The sequence below is a fragment of the Pezoporus flaviventris genome, unplaced genomic scaffold, assembly GCF_033815535.1.
Source record: "Pezoporus flaviventris isolate CSIRO_AGI_PZ_B2104156 unplaced genomic scaffold, CSIRO_AGI_Pfla_v1 ptg000013l, whole genome shotgun sequence".
Lineage (NCBI taxonomy): Eukaryota > Metazoa > Chordata > Aves > Psittaciformes > Psittacidae > Pezoporus > Pezoporus flaviventris.
Window position 1 is genome coordinate 16,299,562 of NW_026892561.1, and position 20,182 is coordinate 16,319,743.

General features: G+C 39.5%; 2 protein-coding genes across 4 annotated transcripts in view; both read left to right on the forward strand.

Annotated features, from left to right (window-relative positions):
- REG4 (regenerating family member 4) overlaps window positions 1–20,182 on the forward strand; it is a 126,680-nt gene that overhangs the window by 68,674 nt on the left and 37,824 nt on the right. The gene's annotated exons all lie outside the window — the stretch shown is intronic.
- Window positions 1–20,182, forward strand: part of NOTCH2 (notch receptor 2) — an 88,162-nt gene that overhangs the window by 34,729 nt on the left and 33,251 nt on the right. The window contains exons 6-14 of one of the 3 annotated variants that reach the window (XM_061451808.1): window positions 8,078–8,311; window positions 9,149–9,304; window positions 10,358–10,546; window positions 11,657–11,770; window positions 12,927–13,040; window positions 15,707–15,940; window positions 16,463–16,573; window positions 18,239–18,431; window positions 19,990–20,135. In XM_061451808.1, coding sequence (XP_061307792.1) covers window positions 8,078–8,311; window positions 9,149–9,304; window positions 10,358–10,546; window positions 11,657–11,770; window positions 12,927–13,040; window positions 15,707–15,940; window positions 16,463–16,573; window positions 18,239–18,431; window positions 19,990–20,135 — 1,491 coding nt within the window. Of the gene's footprint in view, window positions 1–8,077; window positions 8,312–9,148; window positions 9,305–10,357; window positions 10,547–11,656; window positions 11,771–12,926; window positions 13,041–14,482; window positions 14,793–15,706; window positions 15,941–16,462; window positions 16,574–18,238; window positions 18,432–19,989; window positions 20,136–20,182 lie in introns of those variants that run through there. The other 2 variants (XR_009743100.1, XM_061451809.1) reach the window with 2 other exon arrangements.

Here is a 20,182-nt window from a genome sequence, read left to right on the forward strand (position 1 = left end):
ACATTAGCCTAAAATAAACACAGATGTTTACTCTTCTCGCTACAACGGAAGCTTCATCTTCAATTGTTCAAATTCAGTATTAAGCTCTTAGATTTTGTGATATCTTGGATGGCATTTGACATTGCCCAAGATACAATAGATCTATTAAAGCAAAAAATCCAACACCTGAGGTTTGGGAATGGCTGCTTACTGCTTTCCTATATTTCCTTACTGCTTACTGCTGTAGTCCTTTATTTCAAACAGGAGTAAGATGCTGTGAGGTCCTGGGGAAGGAGCACTTTTTTGAGAGCTTGTGGCTCTCGCTTCAGTTCAGTTAGAGAACTCCTACAAAGGAAAAAATATTTGGCTTCAGTGCAGTTTTCAGGGGAAACTACTGTAATACTTAAGCAGGGAAGACTTTTACTGAACATACATGCAACTTTTTGGAGATGGTCACTTTTTGGAGATGTAAACAGTGTAGTCCATTGAATTCTATGTGTGCCTGAAGCTGTTCTTGGAGCTGAAAGCAGTGTTTGTATTCACTGGATTGCTTGCAGGGAGCTGTGGAGATGGCTTTGTTGGAGGGTTTGGAATTTAGATGTGATCTGGCCATCACGCTTGATCCCTTTCAGTATTATCTGTTTATTGCTCTGGATTTTCTTGTCTGTATAATGGTTTTGCCTCTTTCAGAGAAGTTTAAATTTCTTTGCTTTGAGATACCTTATGTCAATTAAATCAAATTATGTAAATGATTAAATATTTTCTTTTGTGTATGTGCTTGTAATATGTTTCTTCCTGTATCTTCCCTGCAATAACTGTTGTATTATACTTTTTATCATCTTTCTCCCTTTGTGGGTACAATGGCTTTGTAAGTCTTTTAGAAAATTCTTCTCTCCATCAGTCTGTAGGACTCTGAACTCTACCCCTTTTCACTGTGTATTCAAATGTGGTGGCTTCAATACTGCAAAATGTATTCTAGACTGAAGTTATGCCACACCTATTGCACAACAACTGTTTGCATTGTTCTTCCTTGTAGTCAAATGTCTTGTCAGCAATGTTTATTCTGTTGATTAAAGCTGTGATTGAGCCGAGGTCCCCACTGAACTCTTCCAGGGAAGCTAAAGTGTTTCCTCAAGGAGTGCCTAACTTAAACCTTTTGCAACAAGTCTGCTTTTGTATTTTACTTGGCGTTTGTGCATCAGGCCTTGTCTGCTGTTACACTACCCAGCCACCTTGCTTGGTTGCATGAGTTTGTAATTCCCTGGCTTTCCCTTGGATAATATAACTATTATTTTGTTAAAGATATCACGGCCTACTGTTCATCTCCTTCCAGGCCGTTAATTATATGTTTTGGTGCCTGTATGTATTCATAAATTGTAACTTTTTTTTTTTTCAGGGCATATGGCTAATTTTGTGAGTTAAAGATCAGTTGAATGTTTTTACATGTACACAATTCAAAACCATGGGAGCTAAAGTAGTTTTTGTAACCACCATTTTACTAGAAGGCCATATAGTTCCATGCAATTTTTCCTTTACTTTTCCATTTGCTGAGGAGGCTCACACAGCAGCTTGAGGTAATAGAGCTTTGACCTGACTGACCAAGATGCGTTGGGTTATGCTTTCAATGCAGATGTTTTCCTTATGTTATAAGAAAGAACTGGACAGAGAAATGTCTTTACCCAGTCAGATGCAGTCTTCCTTCTGGCATCCTGAATATACACATGGGTGGTTAGAGAGCGGAAGAAACTGCATGGCCCCTTGCAGTGTGTCATTGCTAACCTTCTGCCACAAGTAGATTTGTTCATTTGTACAAATACTGTTTCTTATCTTTTAGTCTGTTCCTGAGATTTGATAAGATGCCATTCACCTTCTCACCTAGTAGTCCTTTGAAACTTGGAGGAAGAAATGTAAACAGTTCTAATAAGCCATGCTTTCTTCAGCTATACTGATGGTATTCAAAAACCATACAACAATCTTTGGAATACTTTGTGAAATAAATCTTTCAGAGAGTGTTTGTCTAGATCTGGTTTATAGATTCCCAGATAGCCCTTTCAAGAGAGCTGGTGAGCTCTTCGCTGTGTACCCCAGCCACTAGCATGGGATAAATGACAAACTTCTGGTGAGGTACTGAGAGAATGAAAGCATAAGAACTTCTGGTAACCTGATGCTCCTCTTACAGTGAGTCTTCTAAGACCTTTAGGACCAGTTTGTGATTCTCACTGGAATATCTTTCCTGTTCAGCATCACTGAACTTTTAAGGTATTCTCACTTCCAGTTCAGGCCGAGCCCAGTGCTGGTGCAGTTTTGAGAAAAAAGGACATTGCTTTCTCTTCCCAGCTCAGTTTTCAAGGAACTAATTATTTTTTAAGGCATAGGAAGGTATTTGCATCCTTTGTCCTACTAAATGTTTCCAGTGCTTAAACTTAGTGTAAGATCTCTCAGAGACTTTAGGCTCTGGTACTCCAGCTGTGCATCAGCAGTCTTTCCTGCTGGAGAGCTGTTAAGAGGCCAAGAAAACTTTCTCCTTTATGGAAAGGCTGTTCTGCTAAAGATGAAGACCTCTGAACTGACTGAAGGTCTTGTGTTCAGCTGCAGGATCAGTGCAGTTGGAATTGGGCTTTATGCAAAGCTTCTATGGTTCAGCAGGGTCAGCTTTAGGAGGTGTCTGCTGCTTCCCAGGATCACTGTTTTGGTTTCTTATTTGCTCAAGCTAATGCTTTACTTTTTCAGTGTAGGATTCTACTCATTTTATGTGCTATCTGCCTTACCTTTATAAATCAGATTTTTTTAAATTTTTTTTAACATAAAGACCTGTAGGAGAAGGGGCTGGCTGTTTCTCATCAATGAAATCCAGTCCAACTATTTGAGGGGCCTTACAGTCATAGAATCATAGAATTAGCTGGGTGGGAAAAGACCTCAAAGATCATCAAGTCCAACCATTAACCCAGGACTGCCAAGAGCACCACTAAACCATATCACTGAGGTACTTACCTGTATGGTTTTTAAACACTTCCAGGGTGATTCCACCACTTCCCTTGAACCACTGCATCCTGTGTCTGCCTAAAGAGAAGCTCCTGGAGTTCCTGTCCAGTTCCTGCTGGTCGGAAAATGGGAGCAATCAAAGCAGCAGACATGCCTGTCTTACTTCAAATGGCTTTTCTGAGGGGAAATATGCAGGAAGTAACTTAGTTTCGAAGTGGGCAAAAAGTGCTAAGAGTCAAAGTCTGTTCCCCTTTTCTACTTCTAGTTTTCAATTTTGAAATACCACATGGACTAGCTGTTTACTTTGTACAAGGTCACTTAGAACCTGAGTTGGCATTTTGCTTATTTCCCAGGCTCTGCAAATATCAAGGTCAGCTTAGGCTTTTATTAGCTTCTTAATCTGTGTTTCTTTTTTTGTTGTCTTTGGTATGTTTCTATATTTCCATTAAAATACTGTACAGATAGTGTATTTGTGCTTGCTTTCACTAGCTGACCCTATATTTATGATGTTTCAGCAATTCAATTGAAACTAGCAAGAGCACAAGAAATACCTACAGAATCTTGCAACTAAATGAATTAGCGCTTAGCTGGAGAAGTTCTGACATTCAAAAGGACTGGGGTTCTGGAGATGTGTATTACACTGTACAATTCATAATGGAGTTTGCACTTGGAAGTTGAATTTCATTTTTTTTATGAATGAAAGACTTGATTCTTCCTAAAACACTTTATGAGCAGAAAACAAGCTTACCAAGTACATGGCTACAAATAAATATACTTGGTTCAGTTACAATTAAGTAAACCAACATCCCTTAAGTAAAATGTTTCAGAGATCTTCTGTTTCATTTGATTTATATCTGATATTGCAGAGAAGAGTCTTGTGCAGAATATTCAGTGAGAGGTTTTAAATCCTCATTTATGTCTGACACTGAAAGGAACTTCTATCTCTGCTGTGAAAAAAATCATTCAGGAAGCTCTCGGGACAGACACTACCTTGAAGACCTAGGCCACTAACAGTGGAAGTGTCAAATCTTCTCTTGGCATCACCTGCCCAAAATATTAATCTATTTCTGTCATTTGCACACGGAGTTGAATTCTCCACTGAAGGCAGATCAGCCCTTTTTAGAGAATGAGAGGTGGCCATCCTGCAGTTCCACTAAGAATTAAGTGATGATGATGCTCTGGGGGAGGGCATTCTTTAAAGCCATTTATAAATGTGTATGCTGGTTTTGGTGGGGGGAGAGGGTGGGACATAACAGGGTGGGGGGATGGGTGCATACAAACACCAACAAAACAAACAGCAAGCAACCCTGACCAACCAATCAACAAAAAAGCCCTTGCAAAACTCTGTGTAGATGAATTACAATATGGACAGTTAATTCCATATTGTTAGCACCTAGAGATTCAAAACCACCAAGTAAGCAATCTGACCACCCCATCTAAAACTCTTTATTTCTCTCTTTGGAAGACTCTGGTCTACAGAATGCATTTCCAAGCCACTTGAGCCCTACTTCAGCAATAAGGGCCCAAGCATTTTCAGCCTATTCACCAGCTTTGGTGAAGAAATGCCTTGGACTTCTTACTGGGCTTTATAGTATTTTAAAGCATAGTTCCAAAATCTTTTTGAAGCTATTGGACTTACATTGCCTGGTAGTGATGAGACTGAGAACTTGGAGTGTATCAATCTGACTGTTAGTGTTTGCCTTATGCTGTTTTTGATTTGTATATTTTTGCCCAGAAGTTGAGTCTGGGTTTCAATTACAGTTTCAAGAAATAAGTTTTTTTTCATTAAAATATTGAATGGTAAAATACAATAGTTAGTAGTTCATTTACACCCCTCATGTTGATTTGAATTTCCTTTGGTTTTAACACATACTTCATTAAGAGGGAGCTCTGTTTGATACATATTCATAATTAAATATATATATATATGATTGTGATCTGGTAGCTGCAAAAAGAGTAAGTGGAGAAGCTAAGTGAAAATCAAATTTGAGGAGCTCACAAGTGGTGTGGTCTTGAAATACAGTTGAATTGCTCAAAAAAGTTTAAGCTCTGCTTTTTTTTTTTCTCCTGTGGAGACACTGATATACCTTTTAAAAAGTTTGTTTTAGTTTAGGGTGTGGAAATGTGGAATAGCCTAGGACGTAGGGTTACTGCAAGGATATCAGTGATGTTATTTGAAAATGCCCTTTCTGGCAGGGGAGAATAAGTGCTAGGAAGAGAAAATATTTAAAAAATCCTATCTGTTGATGTTACGAGTGACACTTGAAGTGGGAAGTTAAAACCAAGCACAGGGAGGGTTGTATGAGGGGTTATTTTTCTTATCTTTGCTTAAAAAATAAAAATAAAACCCACCGCAAAACATGGGCACACCCCCCACCTCCACCAGCCCACCAAAAAAAAATCCACAGAACATTATATTTGCAGAGTCACAAAATGGTTTGGGTTGGAAAGGATCCAACATCATCTACTTACCAATCCCCTGTCGTGGGCAGGGGTGCCTCATACTAAACTATGTCCCCCAAGGCTCTGTCCAACCTGGCCTTGAATGTTGCTAGGGATAGGCCATTTACCACTTCTCAGGGTAACCTGTTCCGGATCTTCACTATCCTCACAGTAGAGAACTTCTTCCTTATATCTAAACTGAACTTCCGCTGTGTAAGTTTTAACCCATTACCCCTTGTCCTATCACTACAGTCCCTGTCTGTTATTCTCGTAGGCCCCAAATTTCAGCAGTTCTATTCATCCAGTCACAAGGCAAGTGTTTTTGAGAGAGACATAACAATCCGGAGTAGTGTGGCGACTTCAGCACTGAAAGCCTTCCGCACTTTAGTCATAGAGTTGAAATTGGCTGCAATCAAAAGGAGGATGTAGGCGCTGTAAGAATGCTTCTGCAAAATGTTTGTGCATACTCTCTGTGTTCTTTGATTTGAGTTGGGCCATCTCTAAGAAATGAAGGAAAATCACTTTTATAATAAGCAAATAACATCTTGGTAATTTTGTTCAAAAGGAAGTCAGTTATGTTGAGATATGCACAATTGCTAGGAATCAGTTTGCAATAACTTTCTTTTTCCAGTCTGGCTACTGATAAGCTAATATTGAAAGCTAATGAAGAAATTACTTCTATTATGACAAATGCATGGGTTGGTTTTGTCATAATGAAGGGTGCTGTGTTTTGCAGATAACAATATGAAGTGTTAGATTCCCCCCCAACTGTTTTACTAAGTAAACTGGGAAGTGAGAGTTAATTCTGAAAATTCTATTGTAGTTATTACAAAAAATATTACTGTTTTTTCAAGTGACACAACCCTTGTTTTGAAGTAGTCCTACTGGAGGAAGGGGCACATGCACAGAACAAAGTTGTGCAACTTTTTTCTTTTTCTTAATAATTTTATTTCTTGCCACTAAGGGAAAAGAATCCAGGGCTCTCAGGACTGAATGCTACGATTTATTTAAATACTTTGAAAACAAAAGGGATCATGATTTGAGTATAGTAGATGGAGATGGTGAAGAGTGAACCTTTTTACATTCTTGCCAAAAATAAATGTTTCAGTTCTGTGAATGGGAGGAGAATGGGTGCGTGCTTTTGCATAAGAATTCCTGGGCCATTAATAAAAAAGGTGACTCTTAAGCAGTATCTAGTAAGTGTTTTTAAATTGGCAAACCTAAATAATCTGGATCCCAGGCACACTGGCAGGGAAGATCTGTGACCTGTTCTTGAATTTCTTATTCTTGGAATATGGGGGAATTCCAGGCATTTGTAAGTGTGCAGCTGATAGGAGTAGCTGGAGGTGACAAATGGGAGGATCTTGGTAGTAGCAGCACAGTGACTTAAGAGTCTTCACCCAAATAATGGAAAGCTGCTGCAAGCTAGTGAGGGATCTAATGGTGTCAGAGAGGGCGGAAAAACAAATGGTCACATCAAACAAGTCTATTCTTATTCTCTGATAAAGATGGTTTTTTGATGCTATGTGCATCATATCAACGTTTTAGGAGGTAAAAGTAAGTTATAAGGAAGTGTTAAAAAAAGGTACGCTCTCAAGCTTCAGTGCTAGAGTTCTTAATGAAACAGAAAGTAGAGAAATAGTTTATTGGAGAGAAAATTGTGGACAGCCTGGGAAGAAATTACCCAGTGCTTAGTCATTAGGGTTTTTTTCTGCTCAAGAAACTCAAAATGATTAATTACTTCAAACTTACACTAAAAAAATTCAGCGTTATAGTAAACCATGTAACTTTCATTGGGAAGATGAATTAAGTGTTAAAATAGTGCTGCAAGTGGTAAATTCTCCAAATCTAGATGTCAAAGCAAGATGGATTTGAATAAATACTTAGTAAACATGAATTGCAGAGCTTCATATAGAAGTGACTGTGAAATTTTCTATCCCATGAAACTGGTTGCATAGTTAGTGGTCCAGTGGTCTTATTTCTTAAAACTCTCTGAAACACTGTACATTTGTTTTCTTCTCTCCAGTATCTTTAGTTATTAAAGTGTTTATTAGAATATTTATTTTGTCTCTGAAAAAAACCAACAACCAACCAGCCAAATAAACCCCCAAAACAACAACCAAGAAAACCCAAAATATTTGGCATTGTCTGTGGAAATACCTGGGGGAAGGTAAAGGAGTATTTTAGGTAGAAGAGTCTCAAGAATTCTGTGCTTCCCTATCACATAATCTTCATTGCATAATTACAGAGAAAATAATTACGTTCTCCTGACAAGAGTTACTTTGCTGCTGGCCTGTTGACCCTGCTTTGGCCAAGATTTTCTTGTGAGGCCATCTTCTTTTTTCATAATCCCTTGGCCTATGTTGCAGGCAGCCTTTTTTTCCTTCTTGCATCCTTGCAGGTGTATTTTCATATACCACAGGCTACCTGCTGGCTCTCACACGGTGCCTTTTTAGAGTTATTTGTAGTTCACCTCCTACTTTGGTTTCATTTAAGGATGCTTATTGTCTTTGTGTAATTTGATAACAGTGTTGTTGGAAGTTTCAAACTTGAATGCCCTGGAAATAATGTGTCAATCGAGTTGGATTACAGTGTTTCCTTTGGTTATGTTTTCTGTAAGAGAACATTTTGAGTGTTTGAACTTCTGTTGAACTTGTTTCTTTCTGTGTATCAGGCCAGTTTTGCACTGAAGATGTCGATGAATGTCAGCTCCAGCCCAACGCTTGTCAGAATGGAGGTACCTGCACCAATCACAATGGAGGCTATGCCTGTGTCTGCGTCAATGGTTGGAGTGGGGATGACTGCAGTAAGAACATCGATGATTGCTTCACTGCTTCCTGTGCTAATGGGTCTACTTGCATTGATCGAGTGGCTTCCTTTTCATGCATTTGTCCAGAAGGAAAGGCCGGTAAGGACAGAAAACTTGCATAGGTCTGACACATAATAGAAGATACTTCCTGAAGTTTATGCATTTGCTTAAGTGGTATGTTTATTTTACACACTTTGTGACCAAACCAGGAAGAACAAAAGGAAACATGTGCTATGCATGAGCAAAGACCTTTTAAACCCCTGTAGCTTGGGACAAAGAAGTGTTTGTATTAGGCTGGAAGACAAACTTCTTACAGTTTAGATTGCAAGGAAAGCAGATCTCTTTGTAGCCCTTAGCAGAACTTGCATTTATCTGAAAAGTTATGCATGAGGGTGACTTTCTCTCTGCCACTTAGGATAATTGCAGTTAAAAGTTTAGAAGGTAAATTTATTCTGTGTGAGTGAGGATGCCCTTACTGGTATAGGGGAAAAATTGCTATTGTAGGGTAGGTGAAAATATGAGGGTCTCCTAAGTGCTACTACCTGGAAATACAAGTGATCAGGATATCTGAGTTAAGAATGTGAGCTTCATGTGCAGCCGTGTCTTCAGCTGTCAGAAAAATCGTCATGCTTGTTAGAGAAAAGAGATAGTTAACTGCTCCAAGGAGGATATTTTTGTACTGGTGAGCCATTGTACTGCTCCAGAAGTATTGGAGTCACCTCTGAAGGCACAGAATCTACATTTAAATGTAAGGGGTTTTTAAGTGTGTGGTGAAATCTCTGTGGTAGTCTATAGGTTGAAGCCTGTTAAATATTGCTTAAGCTTCTGACTGTGGAAGTCTCTATTTGATATATCAGGACAGAGGATTTGATTGTGTAGCATAGTCTGACTGCTATATCTCACTTTTTTTGATAAACTCTTCGGATGCTTCTCCAGGTCTTCTGTGCCACTTGGATGATGCATGTGTTAGCAATCCATGCCAGAAGGGTGCTCTGTGTGATACCAATCCTGTGAATGGACACTACATCTGCACGTGTCCTCAAGGCCATAAGGGAGCAGACTGCACTGAGGATGTGGACGAATGTGCAATGGGTGAGTTTCTATTTGCTATTAGTGAGTACATTAACAGGGAATTGGATTGTTTGCTTTATGAACTAAAAAAAGAGCAAGAATATGAATTTTGTCATAGCTTCTCAACTTAAATGTGACTCCTTTTCCTGCTCTTCTCCTTCCATTTCAGTGGTTTTAGATGACTTTTAAATCTTGTCTGAGACTTGGGGCAAAGGGCTGAGACAGGATAGCTGTCCATGTTTGAACTGTTAGCCTCTGGAATATGAAAAGCAGCAAGATGCTTAACCATTATTCATTGTGCAAAAGGGCCTTAGCATTGTGCGAGGAGTGCATGAAAACAGATGTGATAACCTGACCCTTAGAACCGCAGTGTACAATGAAATTACCACAATTCGTGTGGGAGTTGTTGCAGCTCCTGTCTCAGCAGAAATATATCAAAGGCTGTTTGACAGCCAGAATATGGCTGGATCTTTTGAATGCCTTCCGAGACTGGTGACCATGTGGGCTTTTAAAGATATCCTGCTGTTGTGCTGTTTTGGGGGATTAGCTGGAATCCCACAGACTTGCTTATAGTTTTGTAAATGCTAGTTTATGCTTCTAGGTGCATGAAGGTAATGCCTGACCAGTGTTGGAAAGAAGCGCTTTGAATTTCATTCCTCAGTGTGCCTTGGACAGCACAGGAAGAGCTAGTTTGGTTGTTTCGTGGCTGTAGTGGCATTTTGTCAGCCTTAGGAGTGAAGTAAATGTAAAATATGAGCTAGATAAGGCCTTGAAAGCATCATTCATTCTCTAATCCCTGCTAGTTGATACTCTCCTCTTCAGAACTGTCATTAGTAATACGGACTGGAGTTGCTTCTTTGGTTCATTGATAATGACAATGGTCTTTCTTTTTACCTCTGACAGACAAGTAACTGCCACATGTTTTCTTCAATCACAATAGCCTTTCTCAAAAAGGATGAACAGTATTACTTGCCAGAAAGGAATGACAACTGGAAAAGACCATAATAAAGAATTCTGTGGCTTTCCTGCTTCAAGGAGAGGTTTTGACCCACACTGTATATATTTTTCTTGCAGCAAATAGCAATCCATGTGAACATGCTGGGAAATGTGTAAACACAGAAGGCTCTTTCCACTGTGAATGTTTGAAGGGCTACACAGGACCTCGCTGTGAAATGGACATCAATGAATGTCATTCAAATCCATGCCAAAATGATGCCACCTGCCTGGATAAAATCGGGGGATTCACGTGTCTCTGTATGCCAGGTAATGGGAGTTTCTGACAAAGATGGGGTTTGCAGCAGAAGAAGGAATCAGAAGGCTGAGCACAGGGAGGGTTGCCAGCTCTGCTGAGGCGGAACACGAAATTGTGAAGGGGTGAGGCTAAATGAAATGGTGAGAGAGAGCCTGCTATGGCAGCACCAGCCAGGACTTGGCATTTGTGTGTGGGAGGGAGAAAGCCATTAGAGGACTGAGAAAGAAACCAATCTCTACATCAGCAAAGGAAGTTAGCATTCTGAGCTCTGGAGTATACGTGAACATATCTGTTACTATACCTGGTAAAGTGCATGTGCAGAAACTTATGTTTGTGAAAGCTAAGCAGGTGCAAACTTTAAAAGAGTGCCTGTGTTTTGAGTTTGGTGATTCTGGTTGATAGTGTTTGGGGTTTTTCTCTGCTTAAAATACCCCAAATGGTGCCAGCTCCTATTGACCTGAAGAAATAACTGTGAAGAACATTACTTGATTGAAATCATGCTGGTAAAATGTACACGTCCAGCATACCAATGATATATGTAGTCTGATATTTTGCTTTCTGATAGAAAGTGGTAAAAAAAGAAAAAGGTGCAAGTCTTACAAAATATAATGAAAGAATTGTGACCCCTGCAGGTGATCAGCTGATATAATGAAAATTAGAATGAGTTTGTATTAGCATCTAATCTTATTTTGAAAGGTAGAACTCTAGTCCCAAGTATTTCACCCTTCTTAATGCTTTCATTTTATTCTGTCATTTGCTAAGAAGTTTTAAGCTAAAATTATCTGCTGTGTTTGTTTCTTTACATTTTACCTTATGTTGGTGTATACCCAAATATACTGATATCTTCTAAAGTGTTTAAACATAACCCCTTCTCATCAAGTGAAAGAACATATTAGATGTGAATTCAGCGCAGACTTCTGTTATTACTGGTTAGCAACAGTGAAAAATACACATTCAACATCCCTTTCTAACCTTCGGTGTATATTCTTACCTCATAGGTTCTGTCCATACTTGCAATGAATCTAAGCTTTGACTTTCAGCACTGGTATAAGAGGCAGTCACACTTCCAAGGCACTTCTAAGGCCTTCAGTCACCTCTTCTTACCTTTTCTTTAAAAATAGGGTTTAAAGGTGTTCACTGTGAAGAAGATATTGATGAGTGTCTGAGTAATCCCTGTGTGAACAATGGAGAGTGTCTTGATAAAGTCAATCGCTTCCTCTGTGTCTGTCCTCCTGGTAAGTACTTATTTCTGGAAGCTTTTCCTGCTTCACCTTACCAAGACCTGCATAGATAACCAGTGAGGGATTGTAGGTCATGTTTTTCTTGCAAGATTCTGTTTTCTTAGTGCAGCATCTGTTGGAGTGCAACATGTATTGGTTGCAGTAGTATTGTGCCTGGAACTGGGTAGGTGTTGAGAAACATACTCTCAGATGTCTCATCTTGAAGGGTACTCAGCAGTATGAACTTCTGTTATTGTGGGTATTGCAGTGAGATAGAGATGCGTAATTCTAAATACATTTTAAAAATCAGAACCTCTGTGTGCTTTTTTTGTCTTTTTTTGAGGTTTTTAGGCAGAACCTGTTTTTACATTGGTGTAATTTGTTGCTTGCATGAGGAGAGAGGTGGATTGGGTCTCCACTTTAGAAAAGAAGGATAAATGCTGAGCTGAGGGATCAATGTTAGCTGTAGGGTAAATGTCACTTGTTTTCCTGATTGCTTACAGAAAGTCTTCAGTTCAGAATATACTTGACAAAAGCCTGCTCTGCATCCCTTCTTACTGACTACTGATGTTCTGGCTCCTCCTTTGGTTCCTTCCTTCAAGAAACATTCCTAGAGTGTCTTGTTTTTTTTTCCTGAAGTGCCTAAGGCTTGGCATTATCTGATATAACCTGTTGATAGTTTGTGTTTCAAGAAGTGTATTGAAAGATACAGTGCTGTATTGTACCACATTCCTTACTGCTGTAATTCTAGTCTGAATGCTCTAGTGATTTATGCATTGTTGTTTCATTTTAAATTACTTGCTTTGTTTATTTGAAAGTTTTTATTGGTGGCTTCTCGGTTTTATAGACAGGCATACTGGCATACTGTCCAGTGGTGGACACCACTTATGTATGCTCCGTCTGCTTTATTTCTGTTTGACTTGGCTATCTCAGTTTTCAAGTTGAGGCTCCTTTGACCTGGAGGATAGAAACTTTGTTTTGGCTGTTGGTTTGGTTGAGGAACCAATCCACTCAGGGTGTGGTCTGTGTGCTTAATGATGCAGTTTAGATTTACTGAGCTTGTATTTGGGTGGTTTTAAGCATTTGCTAACAAATAATTCCTGACTGTGCAGCTGTTTAGATTAACTACTTCAAATTACATCTGGATTTTCATGTTTTATATGTCTTTCAGGATTCAGTGGTGCTGTGTGTCAGATTGATATAGATGACTGCTCCAGCACACCATGTCTCAATGGAGCCAAATGTATTGATCATCCCAATGGCTATGAGTGCCAGTGCGCCACAGGTTAGTCTTGTGTTCAGAGCCCCTCTACTGGAGATCACATGTAATCTAAATACATAAAGAGGCAGTCAAAGAAGCATCAGCATTCTTTCTTTCTCTAAAATACTGCTTGTTTGTTGCGAAGCTTTGTCTACTCCTTTGCTGCAGAGGATAGTGTTTTAAGCACAGAAAGCCTTTCACTTGTGACAGCAGTAAGTTCACAATTGATGAGAGTTCTGGCCTCCCTCTTTCAGCCCCATCTCTCTTCCCAGAAGGTGACAGCTTCTTCTGTATTGACTGTGGAATCCATGAGTGGAGAAACAGCAGTGTGAAGCTTTTTGTCTGTGGCTTACCTTTCTTTCTTCCAAATCAGATTGTATAGTTGAAGAGCTAAGAGATACTCGGAGCAGTACTACTGTGTATTCTGATTTCTGTTGTGTCAGGCTATTTTATGTCAAAAGTGGAAGACTGAAATGCAGTGAAAAGTGTGTCCACTGGAAGAAATACCACACAGTAGCTGCTTGCCAAAATTCAGTTAGAAAGATTTGTCAAGCATCATACAGAAATATGGACAGAGCTGTGCATGGACCCGAGGTGGAATTTTTTTGAATGCACTACATTCCATTACTACTTGGTTAATTACACATTTAGAAGCGTGAGGTTTAATTATGGGGTTTTCTTATCTTCAGACCTCTGGAGCGATATAGATATATTTTATCTAGATTTTTACATCTGGTCAAATAAGAGGCTTCAGAGCTGTTACACTCTAATTCTCAGTAAGGAACAACTTTTGTTGCTTTCAGTTAATGGTGCTGTATGCATTGCTTGTGATGCAGATTGAGGATGCTTTGGCTTTAGCTCTTCCATTATGGAAGAGGCTGAACAATTCCTGTAGCTACCCTTGTCCCACAAATGTGCTGTTAAGTTGGCTAGCCTTATGTGCGGTTTTTCTCGTTTTGAATCGTCACAAACTTTTACCCTTCCCCAAAGTGCCTGAAGAAACAGTGAATTTATTGGAAGTAGAGAAATGCAGTAGTTCTGATCAGGAGAGGAATAATTACTATTGTTAGAATTCTCCTTTTGATTACTGCATGTGACATTCAGTTAAGAGATCAAGAAATATGTCTTTTAAGTTATGCTACAATTGAGCTACAATAGGAGGCAAGGTAATAATTTTTTGAATTAATGTATGCTAAATATTATTTGATATTGACAGCCTGCTGTGAGGCTGAAATGTGGCATTCATCATTGGGGCAGGTCAGTTATTGGAAAATAATGTTTGAGTATGTTCTTGCTCTATTAATCCTATATTATGGGTGATATGTTTTCCCTGAATGGTAATCGCCAGCTGCGAAGTGATTGAAAACTGCAAAATGTTTGGCCAAATGCTGTACAGATACCTCTATTTACTGCTTGCTTTTTGTCTTTTCTTTCCCTTCTGGCATTATTCCACTTCTCCTTCCCAGTGGTAGATCATGGCTTTTCTTTTCTTGATTTGTCTTAGGCCTTTCCTCTTTTCTTTGCCTCTGTATATTTTTTTTCCACCACTGTTTGTCCTCTTTATCGGTTTGGTTTTCTTCCTTCCCTAACATCTTTTTATATCCATCTCTCTAACTAGCTTCCCTTCCCTCTCCCCACCTACCTCCACACCCATTCATCCATGCATACGTTCGCAGAACTTGGAAATGTTAGCCGTCACCTGGTATGTTTGACCACAGAAATAACCACAAACCTGTATGAAAAATGGGGAGCCTGTTATCCACTTATAATACTCAGGTGAGAATCACTCTTCAGCTGTTGAAATTCCCTGCAGCTTGGTTTGTATCAGTCTCCAGTTGGTGTCTGAAATTTGAAATTCTACCTTCCTAATCTTCAGCTGCTGGAAGGCAGCACGAGCAGTTGCTCCAAAACCTCATCTCTGAAAACCACTTATTTTAAATTGTCCCCATTTCATACAGCTCTGCTCCATCATGGAAGATAGAGCTCTTGAGGGAGTTGTTTGCTGTTTTTAGCTTCCTGAACCATTGTTTTAGCCTTTCTGGTGAATAGACTGTCCTCTGTTGCTCAGGATGTTTCCCAGCTGAAGCAGCATGAAACAGGCCAAATTGCTGCTTGTTTCATTGCTCCTAACTGAAGAGGTTGCATGCAGTCTTCCATAAATTTGCAGTTGCTGCTTGATTGAAGTTATTGAAAGGTTTCCCAATGAGAGGGGCAGGAAACTTTCTGAGAGCTGCAGAAGCTTTGACATGAGCCAAGGGAGTTCCCTTGGGAAGGTTTCTGCAGCATCCTTGCAGTAACTTCTCATTCTAAAAAAGTCCCCCCTCCTTGTATTGTCTAGAGGAAATAATGATAGGAGAGTGCCTTCAAATAGTTTATATTGATGGAAGTAAATATTTCTCAGGGCGATTTACATGTTTACTCTCATTGCTGCTTTTCTGAATAAACTAAAGGTAACCACTTCCAATGGCAGGATTCTCCATGCAAGATGTTGTTCTGTAATGCTGTGAGCAGTGGAAGTGTGTTGTTTTCCAGGATTGGAAAATGGGCAGCAGTTGAGATGCCCAGTTACACTTTGTGCTGTCTGCCACTTTGCGGATTCTTAATATGATTCTTTCTATATTTGCATTATCTTCACAGCAGCATCATACCAGCTGACTTTTTAATTACACCTGTTCATCATTTCTTATTAGGTTTTACTGGCCTCCTGTGTGAGGAGAATATCAACAACTGTGATCCTGATCCTTGCCACCATGGGGAGTGTCAAGATGGAATTGATTCATATACATGTATATGCAATCCTGGCTACATGGGTGCCATATGCAGCGAGCAGATAGATGAATGCCACAGCAATCCTTGCCTCCATCAAGGACGCTGCATTGATTTGGTGAATGGCTACCAATGCAACTGTTTGCTGGGCACTTCAGGTACATAAAGCACAAGTGGAAGTACTGGATTCTAACAGTACTCAACCATTTAATTATTTCTTATGTGTGCTTTGGTCTGTGCTAAATTTGCATACACAGATAAGCTTCTAGTATGACAATATCATTTTCACATTACTTCTTCTTGCTGAATTTTGGTGTGGTTGTGTGGGTTGCCTAACCTCACTGGGACTGCAGCTGGTCTTGGAAGAACTTACTTCCTCTTCACTCCCAAAATTCAGACATGCAGGAAAAATAGGCATGGTATTCAAAATGCTTTATTCTTTTATTTAAACATTTAGTACAAGTTCAGGGTTATATTCAGCCAGCAAACAGTGACTCAGGTGACATTCCTTGGTGTTGCAATGCTTCTTCATCATCACCTGTTTAAGTTTCCCTGATATATGTGTAACTTTGAAGCAGATGGAATTCTTAATTTGGCTGTTTCTGGGAAATAGTTTTGTTGTTGTCCTTGTAAGGATTGGCCTTCTTATTCCTCTAATTTTTTATTGTTTTTTTTTCCAGGAGTGAATTGTGAAAATAACTTTGATGACTGTGCAAGTAACCCATGCATTCATGGGGACTGTATTGATGGCATTAATCGCTACAATTGTGCTTGCAAACCTGGATTTACAGGTAAAGTCAGTGACCCAATAGCTTTGAGTCATTTTGAAGGTAGTTATTCAGGTAGCTAAGGAAGCTGTTCTTTGCATACTGACTGCAAGGGACTCATTATCTGGTAAATCCTTCTAATCCTTGAACCTCAGCATCTCACATTACAGAAAGTTCTACCAAGCAGAAAAATGGTCTAATCTGTGCTGTGAAATGCCATTCTTGTTAGGCAGTTACATGTAATTCATGGTTCTTGGTTTTATAACAAATAAACTCATGTGACTTTGGTTTATTATTTACAGTTTCTTTCCACAGGCAGAGAGACTGTGGACAATATAGAGGTGTTTGAGTAGACAGTACCTTGGGCTTTGATCGTGAACAGTATTTCTGCTTCTGTGAAAGCAAAGCATTATTAAATCAGTGTTCTAATGAACTGTTCTTCACTCTGAACTCTCCAAATGAATACCCTGCTTTTTTCATTGCTTCTGTTTCATAGTGTGTTCTGTTCTGTTTCCTTTTTAAATTATGAAGACTTATCTAATAGACTAAAAGTAGGGCTGAAAAAAGAAGCTTTTAGGCACTGGTGTATCCATGCTTAGAACTGTAGATCTACATCAGGACTATTTCTGATGACTAAAGCACATCTCAGCACTGTTTATAATGGACTTAATTTGTTTTGAGCCATGTAAGGTAATGTGCTCATAAAATAATTGCTGTAAGGCAGTTGGTACTGTTTATAACAGTTTTCTCATCATGTTTGTTACTGTTTGTTACTGAATGATTCTAATTAGAATTGATCTGAAATACATTAGAAATAGCACTAAGAGGTTTCATGTGTCTTGCTTTTCTCTTGGTGTCTTTCTAAACTTCTGACACTCCTTCCTTCTTTGGCTCTGGCGTGGTGATGCTCTTTAGTCCTCAGAACAGGAAGAGGCATGATGCTAATCACTCTTGCCTTTCAGTCTTCATTATTGCTGGCATAACATATTTGTTATTCTACTGGACTTCTTACTGTTATGCTGTTAAAACAATTCAGTAATCTGACGAATTGGGATATTCCAGTATCTAAAGAGCTGGCTTGCATGGGGTCTTGTTACTTTGTCCTTTCCTTGTGTTAAAAATGCTTTCAACTTACTACAACATTCACTTTGTTTAGCTTTCCAGCCTCACAAGATGTAATGGTCACTACTTCAAGAATCTTGCAGTCGTAATCAGAGGCAGGCAAAACAGGAAACGGTGTTTTTTAGAGTCCCTTTTGCGCAATAAACCACAAGAACTATATTTACTGCAGACAATATGGCAGTATTGATTGTTCAAAGGGTAGGTACTTTCAAAGCGGAAGAGCAGGGCTATGACAAGTGGAACTTGAGGTTTGTTTCAAGCATGATACAGTTGAGTGATTTCTGCCTTCCTAATCAATATTAACCAGTGATTTTTAGTGGAATTCTGTTGAGATTCTTGAATGGCTTATAAATACGTGTTGAGTGTAAGTGCTGTTTTCCAGGCACAGAAGAGTGCTGCATCTTTAAAAAATGCTTCTCTTGACTTCAGTTAAAGCACAGAGGCATGCAAGCTCTGTCCCGCTGCAATGGCTTTACAGAATTGTGTCTGAACGTATGTTCTCACAGACATGCAAAGCAAATGCTCTTATAAGAAATACTCCTTATAAGTACTGGGTTTTTCTTCTAGGGCCTCGTTGTAATGTGGACATTGATGAATGCATATCCAGTCCCTGTCATAATGGTGGAACATGTATAAATGAAGTCAATAATTTTCGGTGTGTATGTCCTGAAGGATACCATCATCCTCATTGTCAGTCACAGGCAGATGGCTGTCTTAGTAATCCATGTGTACATGGCAATTGCACACATATTGCTAGTGGGTAAGTACTTATTATCACGTTAAACTTACCTGCTCCGTTCTATACACTTTTTTTTTTCCTTTGCCTAGAGTTCCAGCTTGACTTGAGGTTTCTGATTTTTCTCTAAATATTTCTCAGACCAGGATCTGCACTAATTTGCTGCCCATGAAATCATCACAGTAAGGTGTAGACCTTCAGTCACCAGCTGCAGTCTGTGCTGTTTCAACATAGGTCTTTATGTCCTGCATTATATTCTTTGCTGTCTTTGCATGGGCATGTAGTGCAGGGTGGACTGTCACCATCTAAAGGGAGGGTTTGGCAATTCAAGTGAGTAGAGTGAATGCAATTAAAATAAAGAAATAGTTCTAAACTGAATCTTTGTCGAGTGGCAGCTATCTATTCCATCAAACTCTGTATGTTAAGCGTGGAGACTGTTTTGTTGGCTAGTGCTGTTCTTGCTACCCAAATACTCTGTATGAAGGAACAGGCAGACAACTTTAGACAGTGAGAGTGATATTTGACTTAGAACTGTTTGTCCAAGGCTGAGATTTTGTCAACTTTAGTCATATTATTGCATGCCTAAGAGAAGGGAAATCTCTTTCTGGTGATTTTGATGGCAGTAGTTAACTTCTGAATTTTCCCATCTGGGGAGACCAAATGTTGATTTCAGGAGCCCTGAATTAGGCCTCTTTTTGGTAATGATAAGTCTGGGAGATCAGGACCTGTGGTGTCAACAGGCTGGGGAGGTAGGGCTTATGTTTGTGAAGCTTCTCAATTGTATTTGCAATAGCAGTGCCTCCCACTTGTGTGCTGTGTCCTGGAAAGTATTGTCAGGACTTGGGCAAGGAAGTGATTTACCACTGCGGGTAGCTCTGTCAGGCAGGATTCAGCACTTTCCCTGGAGCTGCCTGGAAGGCTGCCTTTATTGGTAATTCAGCCTCTGTATAAGCCTGGAAAACAAATGTTTTGGTTCATCTTGTCTATCTCTCTTCTGCATTCATATTTATGCCCATGTACACCTTACACTTGGTGCCAGATAAAATGTCTTATTTGCATGACAGGGAGGGAGGACAGTGTGTGTGTTGTGTCCCTAGTCCAGGGTGACTCACCAAGTCCTTGGTTCTGTGTCATCTGGGTGGAGCACTTCTCTACTTCAGATTTTTAAACGTGATGGAGAAGATTGTTCCTGCTCCCAGCCAGCTGTTTTCATTTGTAACCACTACTTTGTATTAAAGCAGTCTAGTTATCTTTGGAACCTATTGTGCCCTCCACTTTTTTAATCTTTTTTTTTTTTTTTTTCCTTCTGTCTTTGTTTAAATGTGTTGAGCTGTTCTTATCAAAGCAGCAACATTGCTGGTTGATTGAGCACTTTGTGGAAACTGCAATGGAGGGAAGTGTGGTTTTAAGGGAGGGTTTATTTTCAGTGTTTCCAAAACTATACAGCTGGAGTAAGCAATCTAAACATAACTCTCCTACAGAGAAGTCTTCTACTTTTCTCTCCAAAACTGATCTGCAGGAGAAACTGGAAGAGGAGTTATTTAAGAATGTTCTAAAATTACTGCTGTTTCTGCCTTTAAAGGTACAAGTGTGTCTGCGACCCAGGCTGGATAGGAGATTATTGTTCAACAGAAGGGAACGAATGTAAATCAAACCCATGCCAGAATGGAGGAACCTGTGAGGATCTGCTGAATGGATATAGATGTACCTGTAGGAAAGGATTCAAAGGTGAAAATTCAGAGAGAAGTTTGTGTTCTTTTATCTTCCCACTTCAT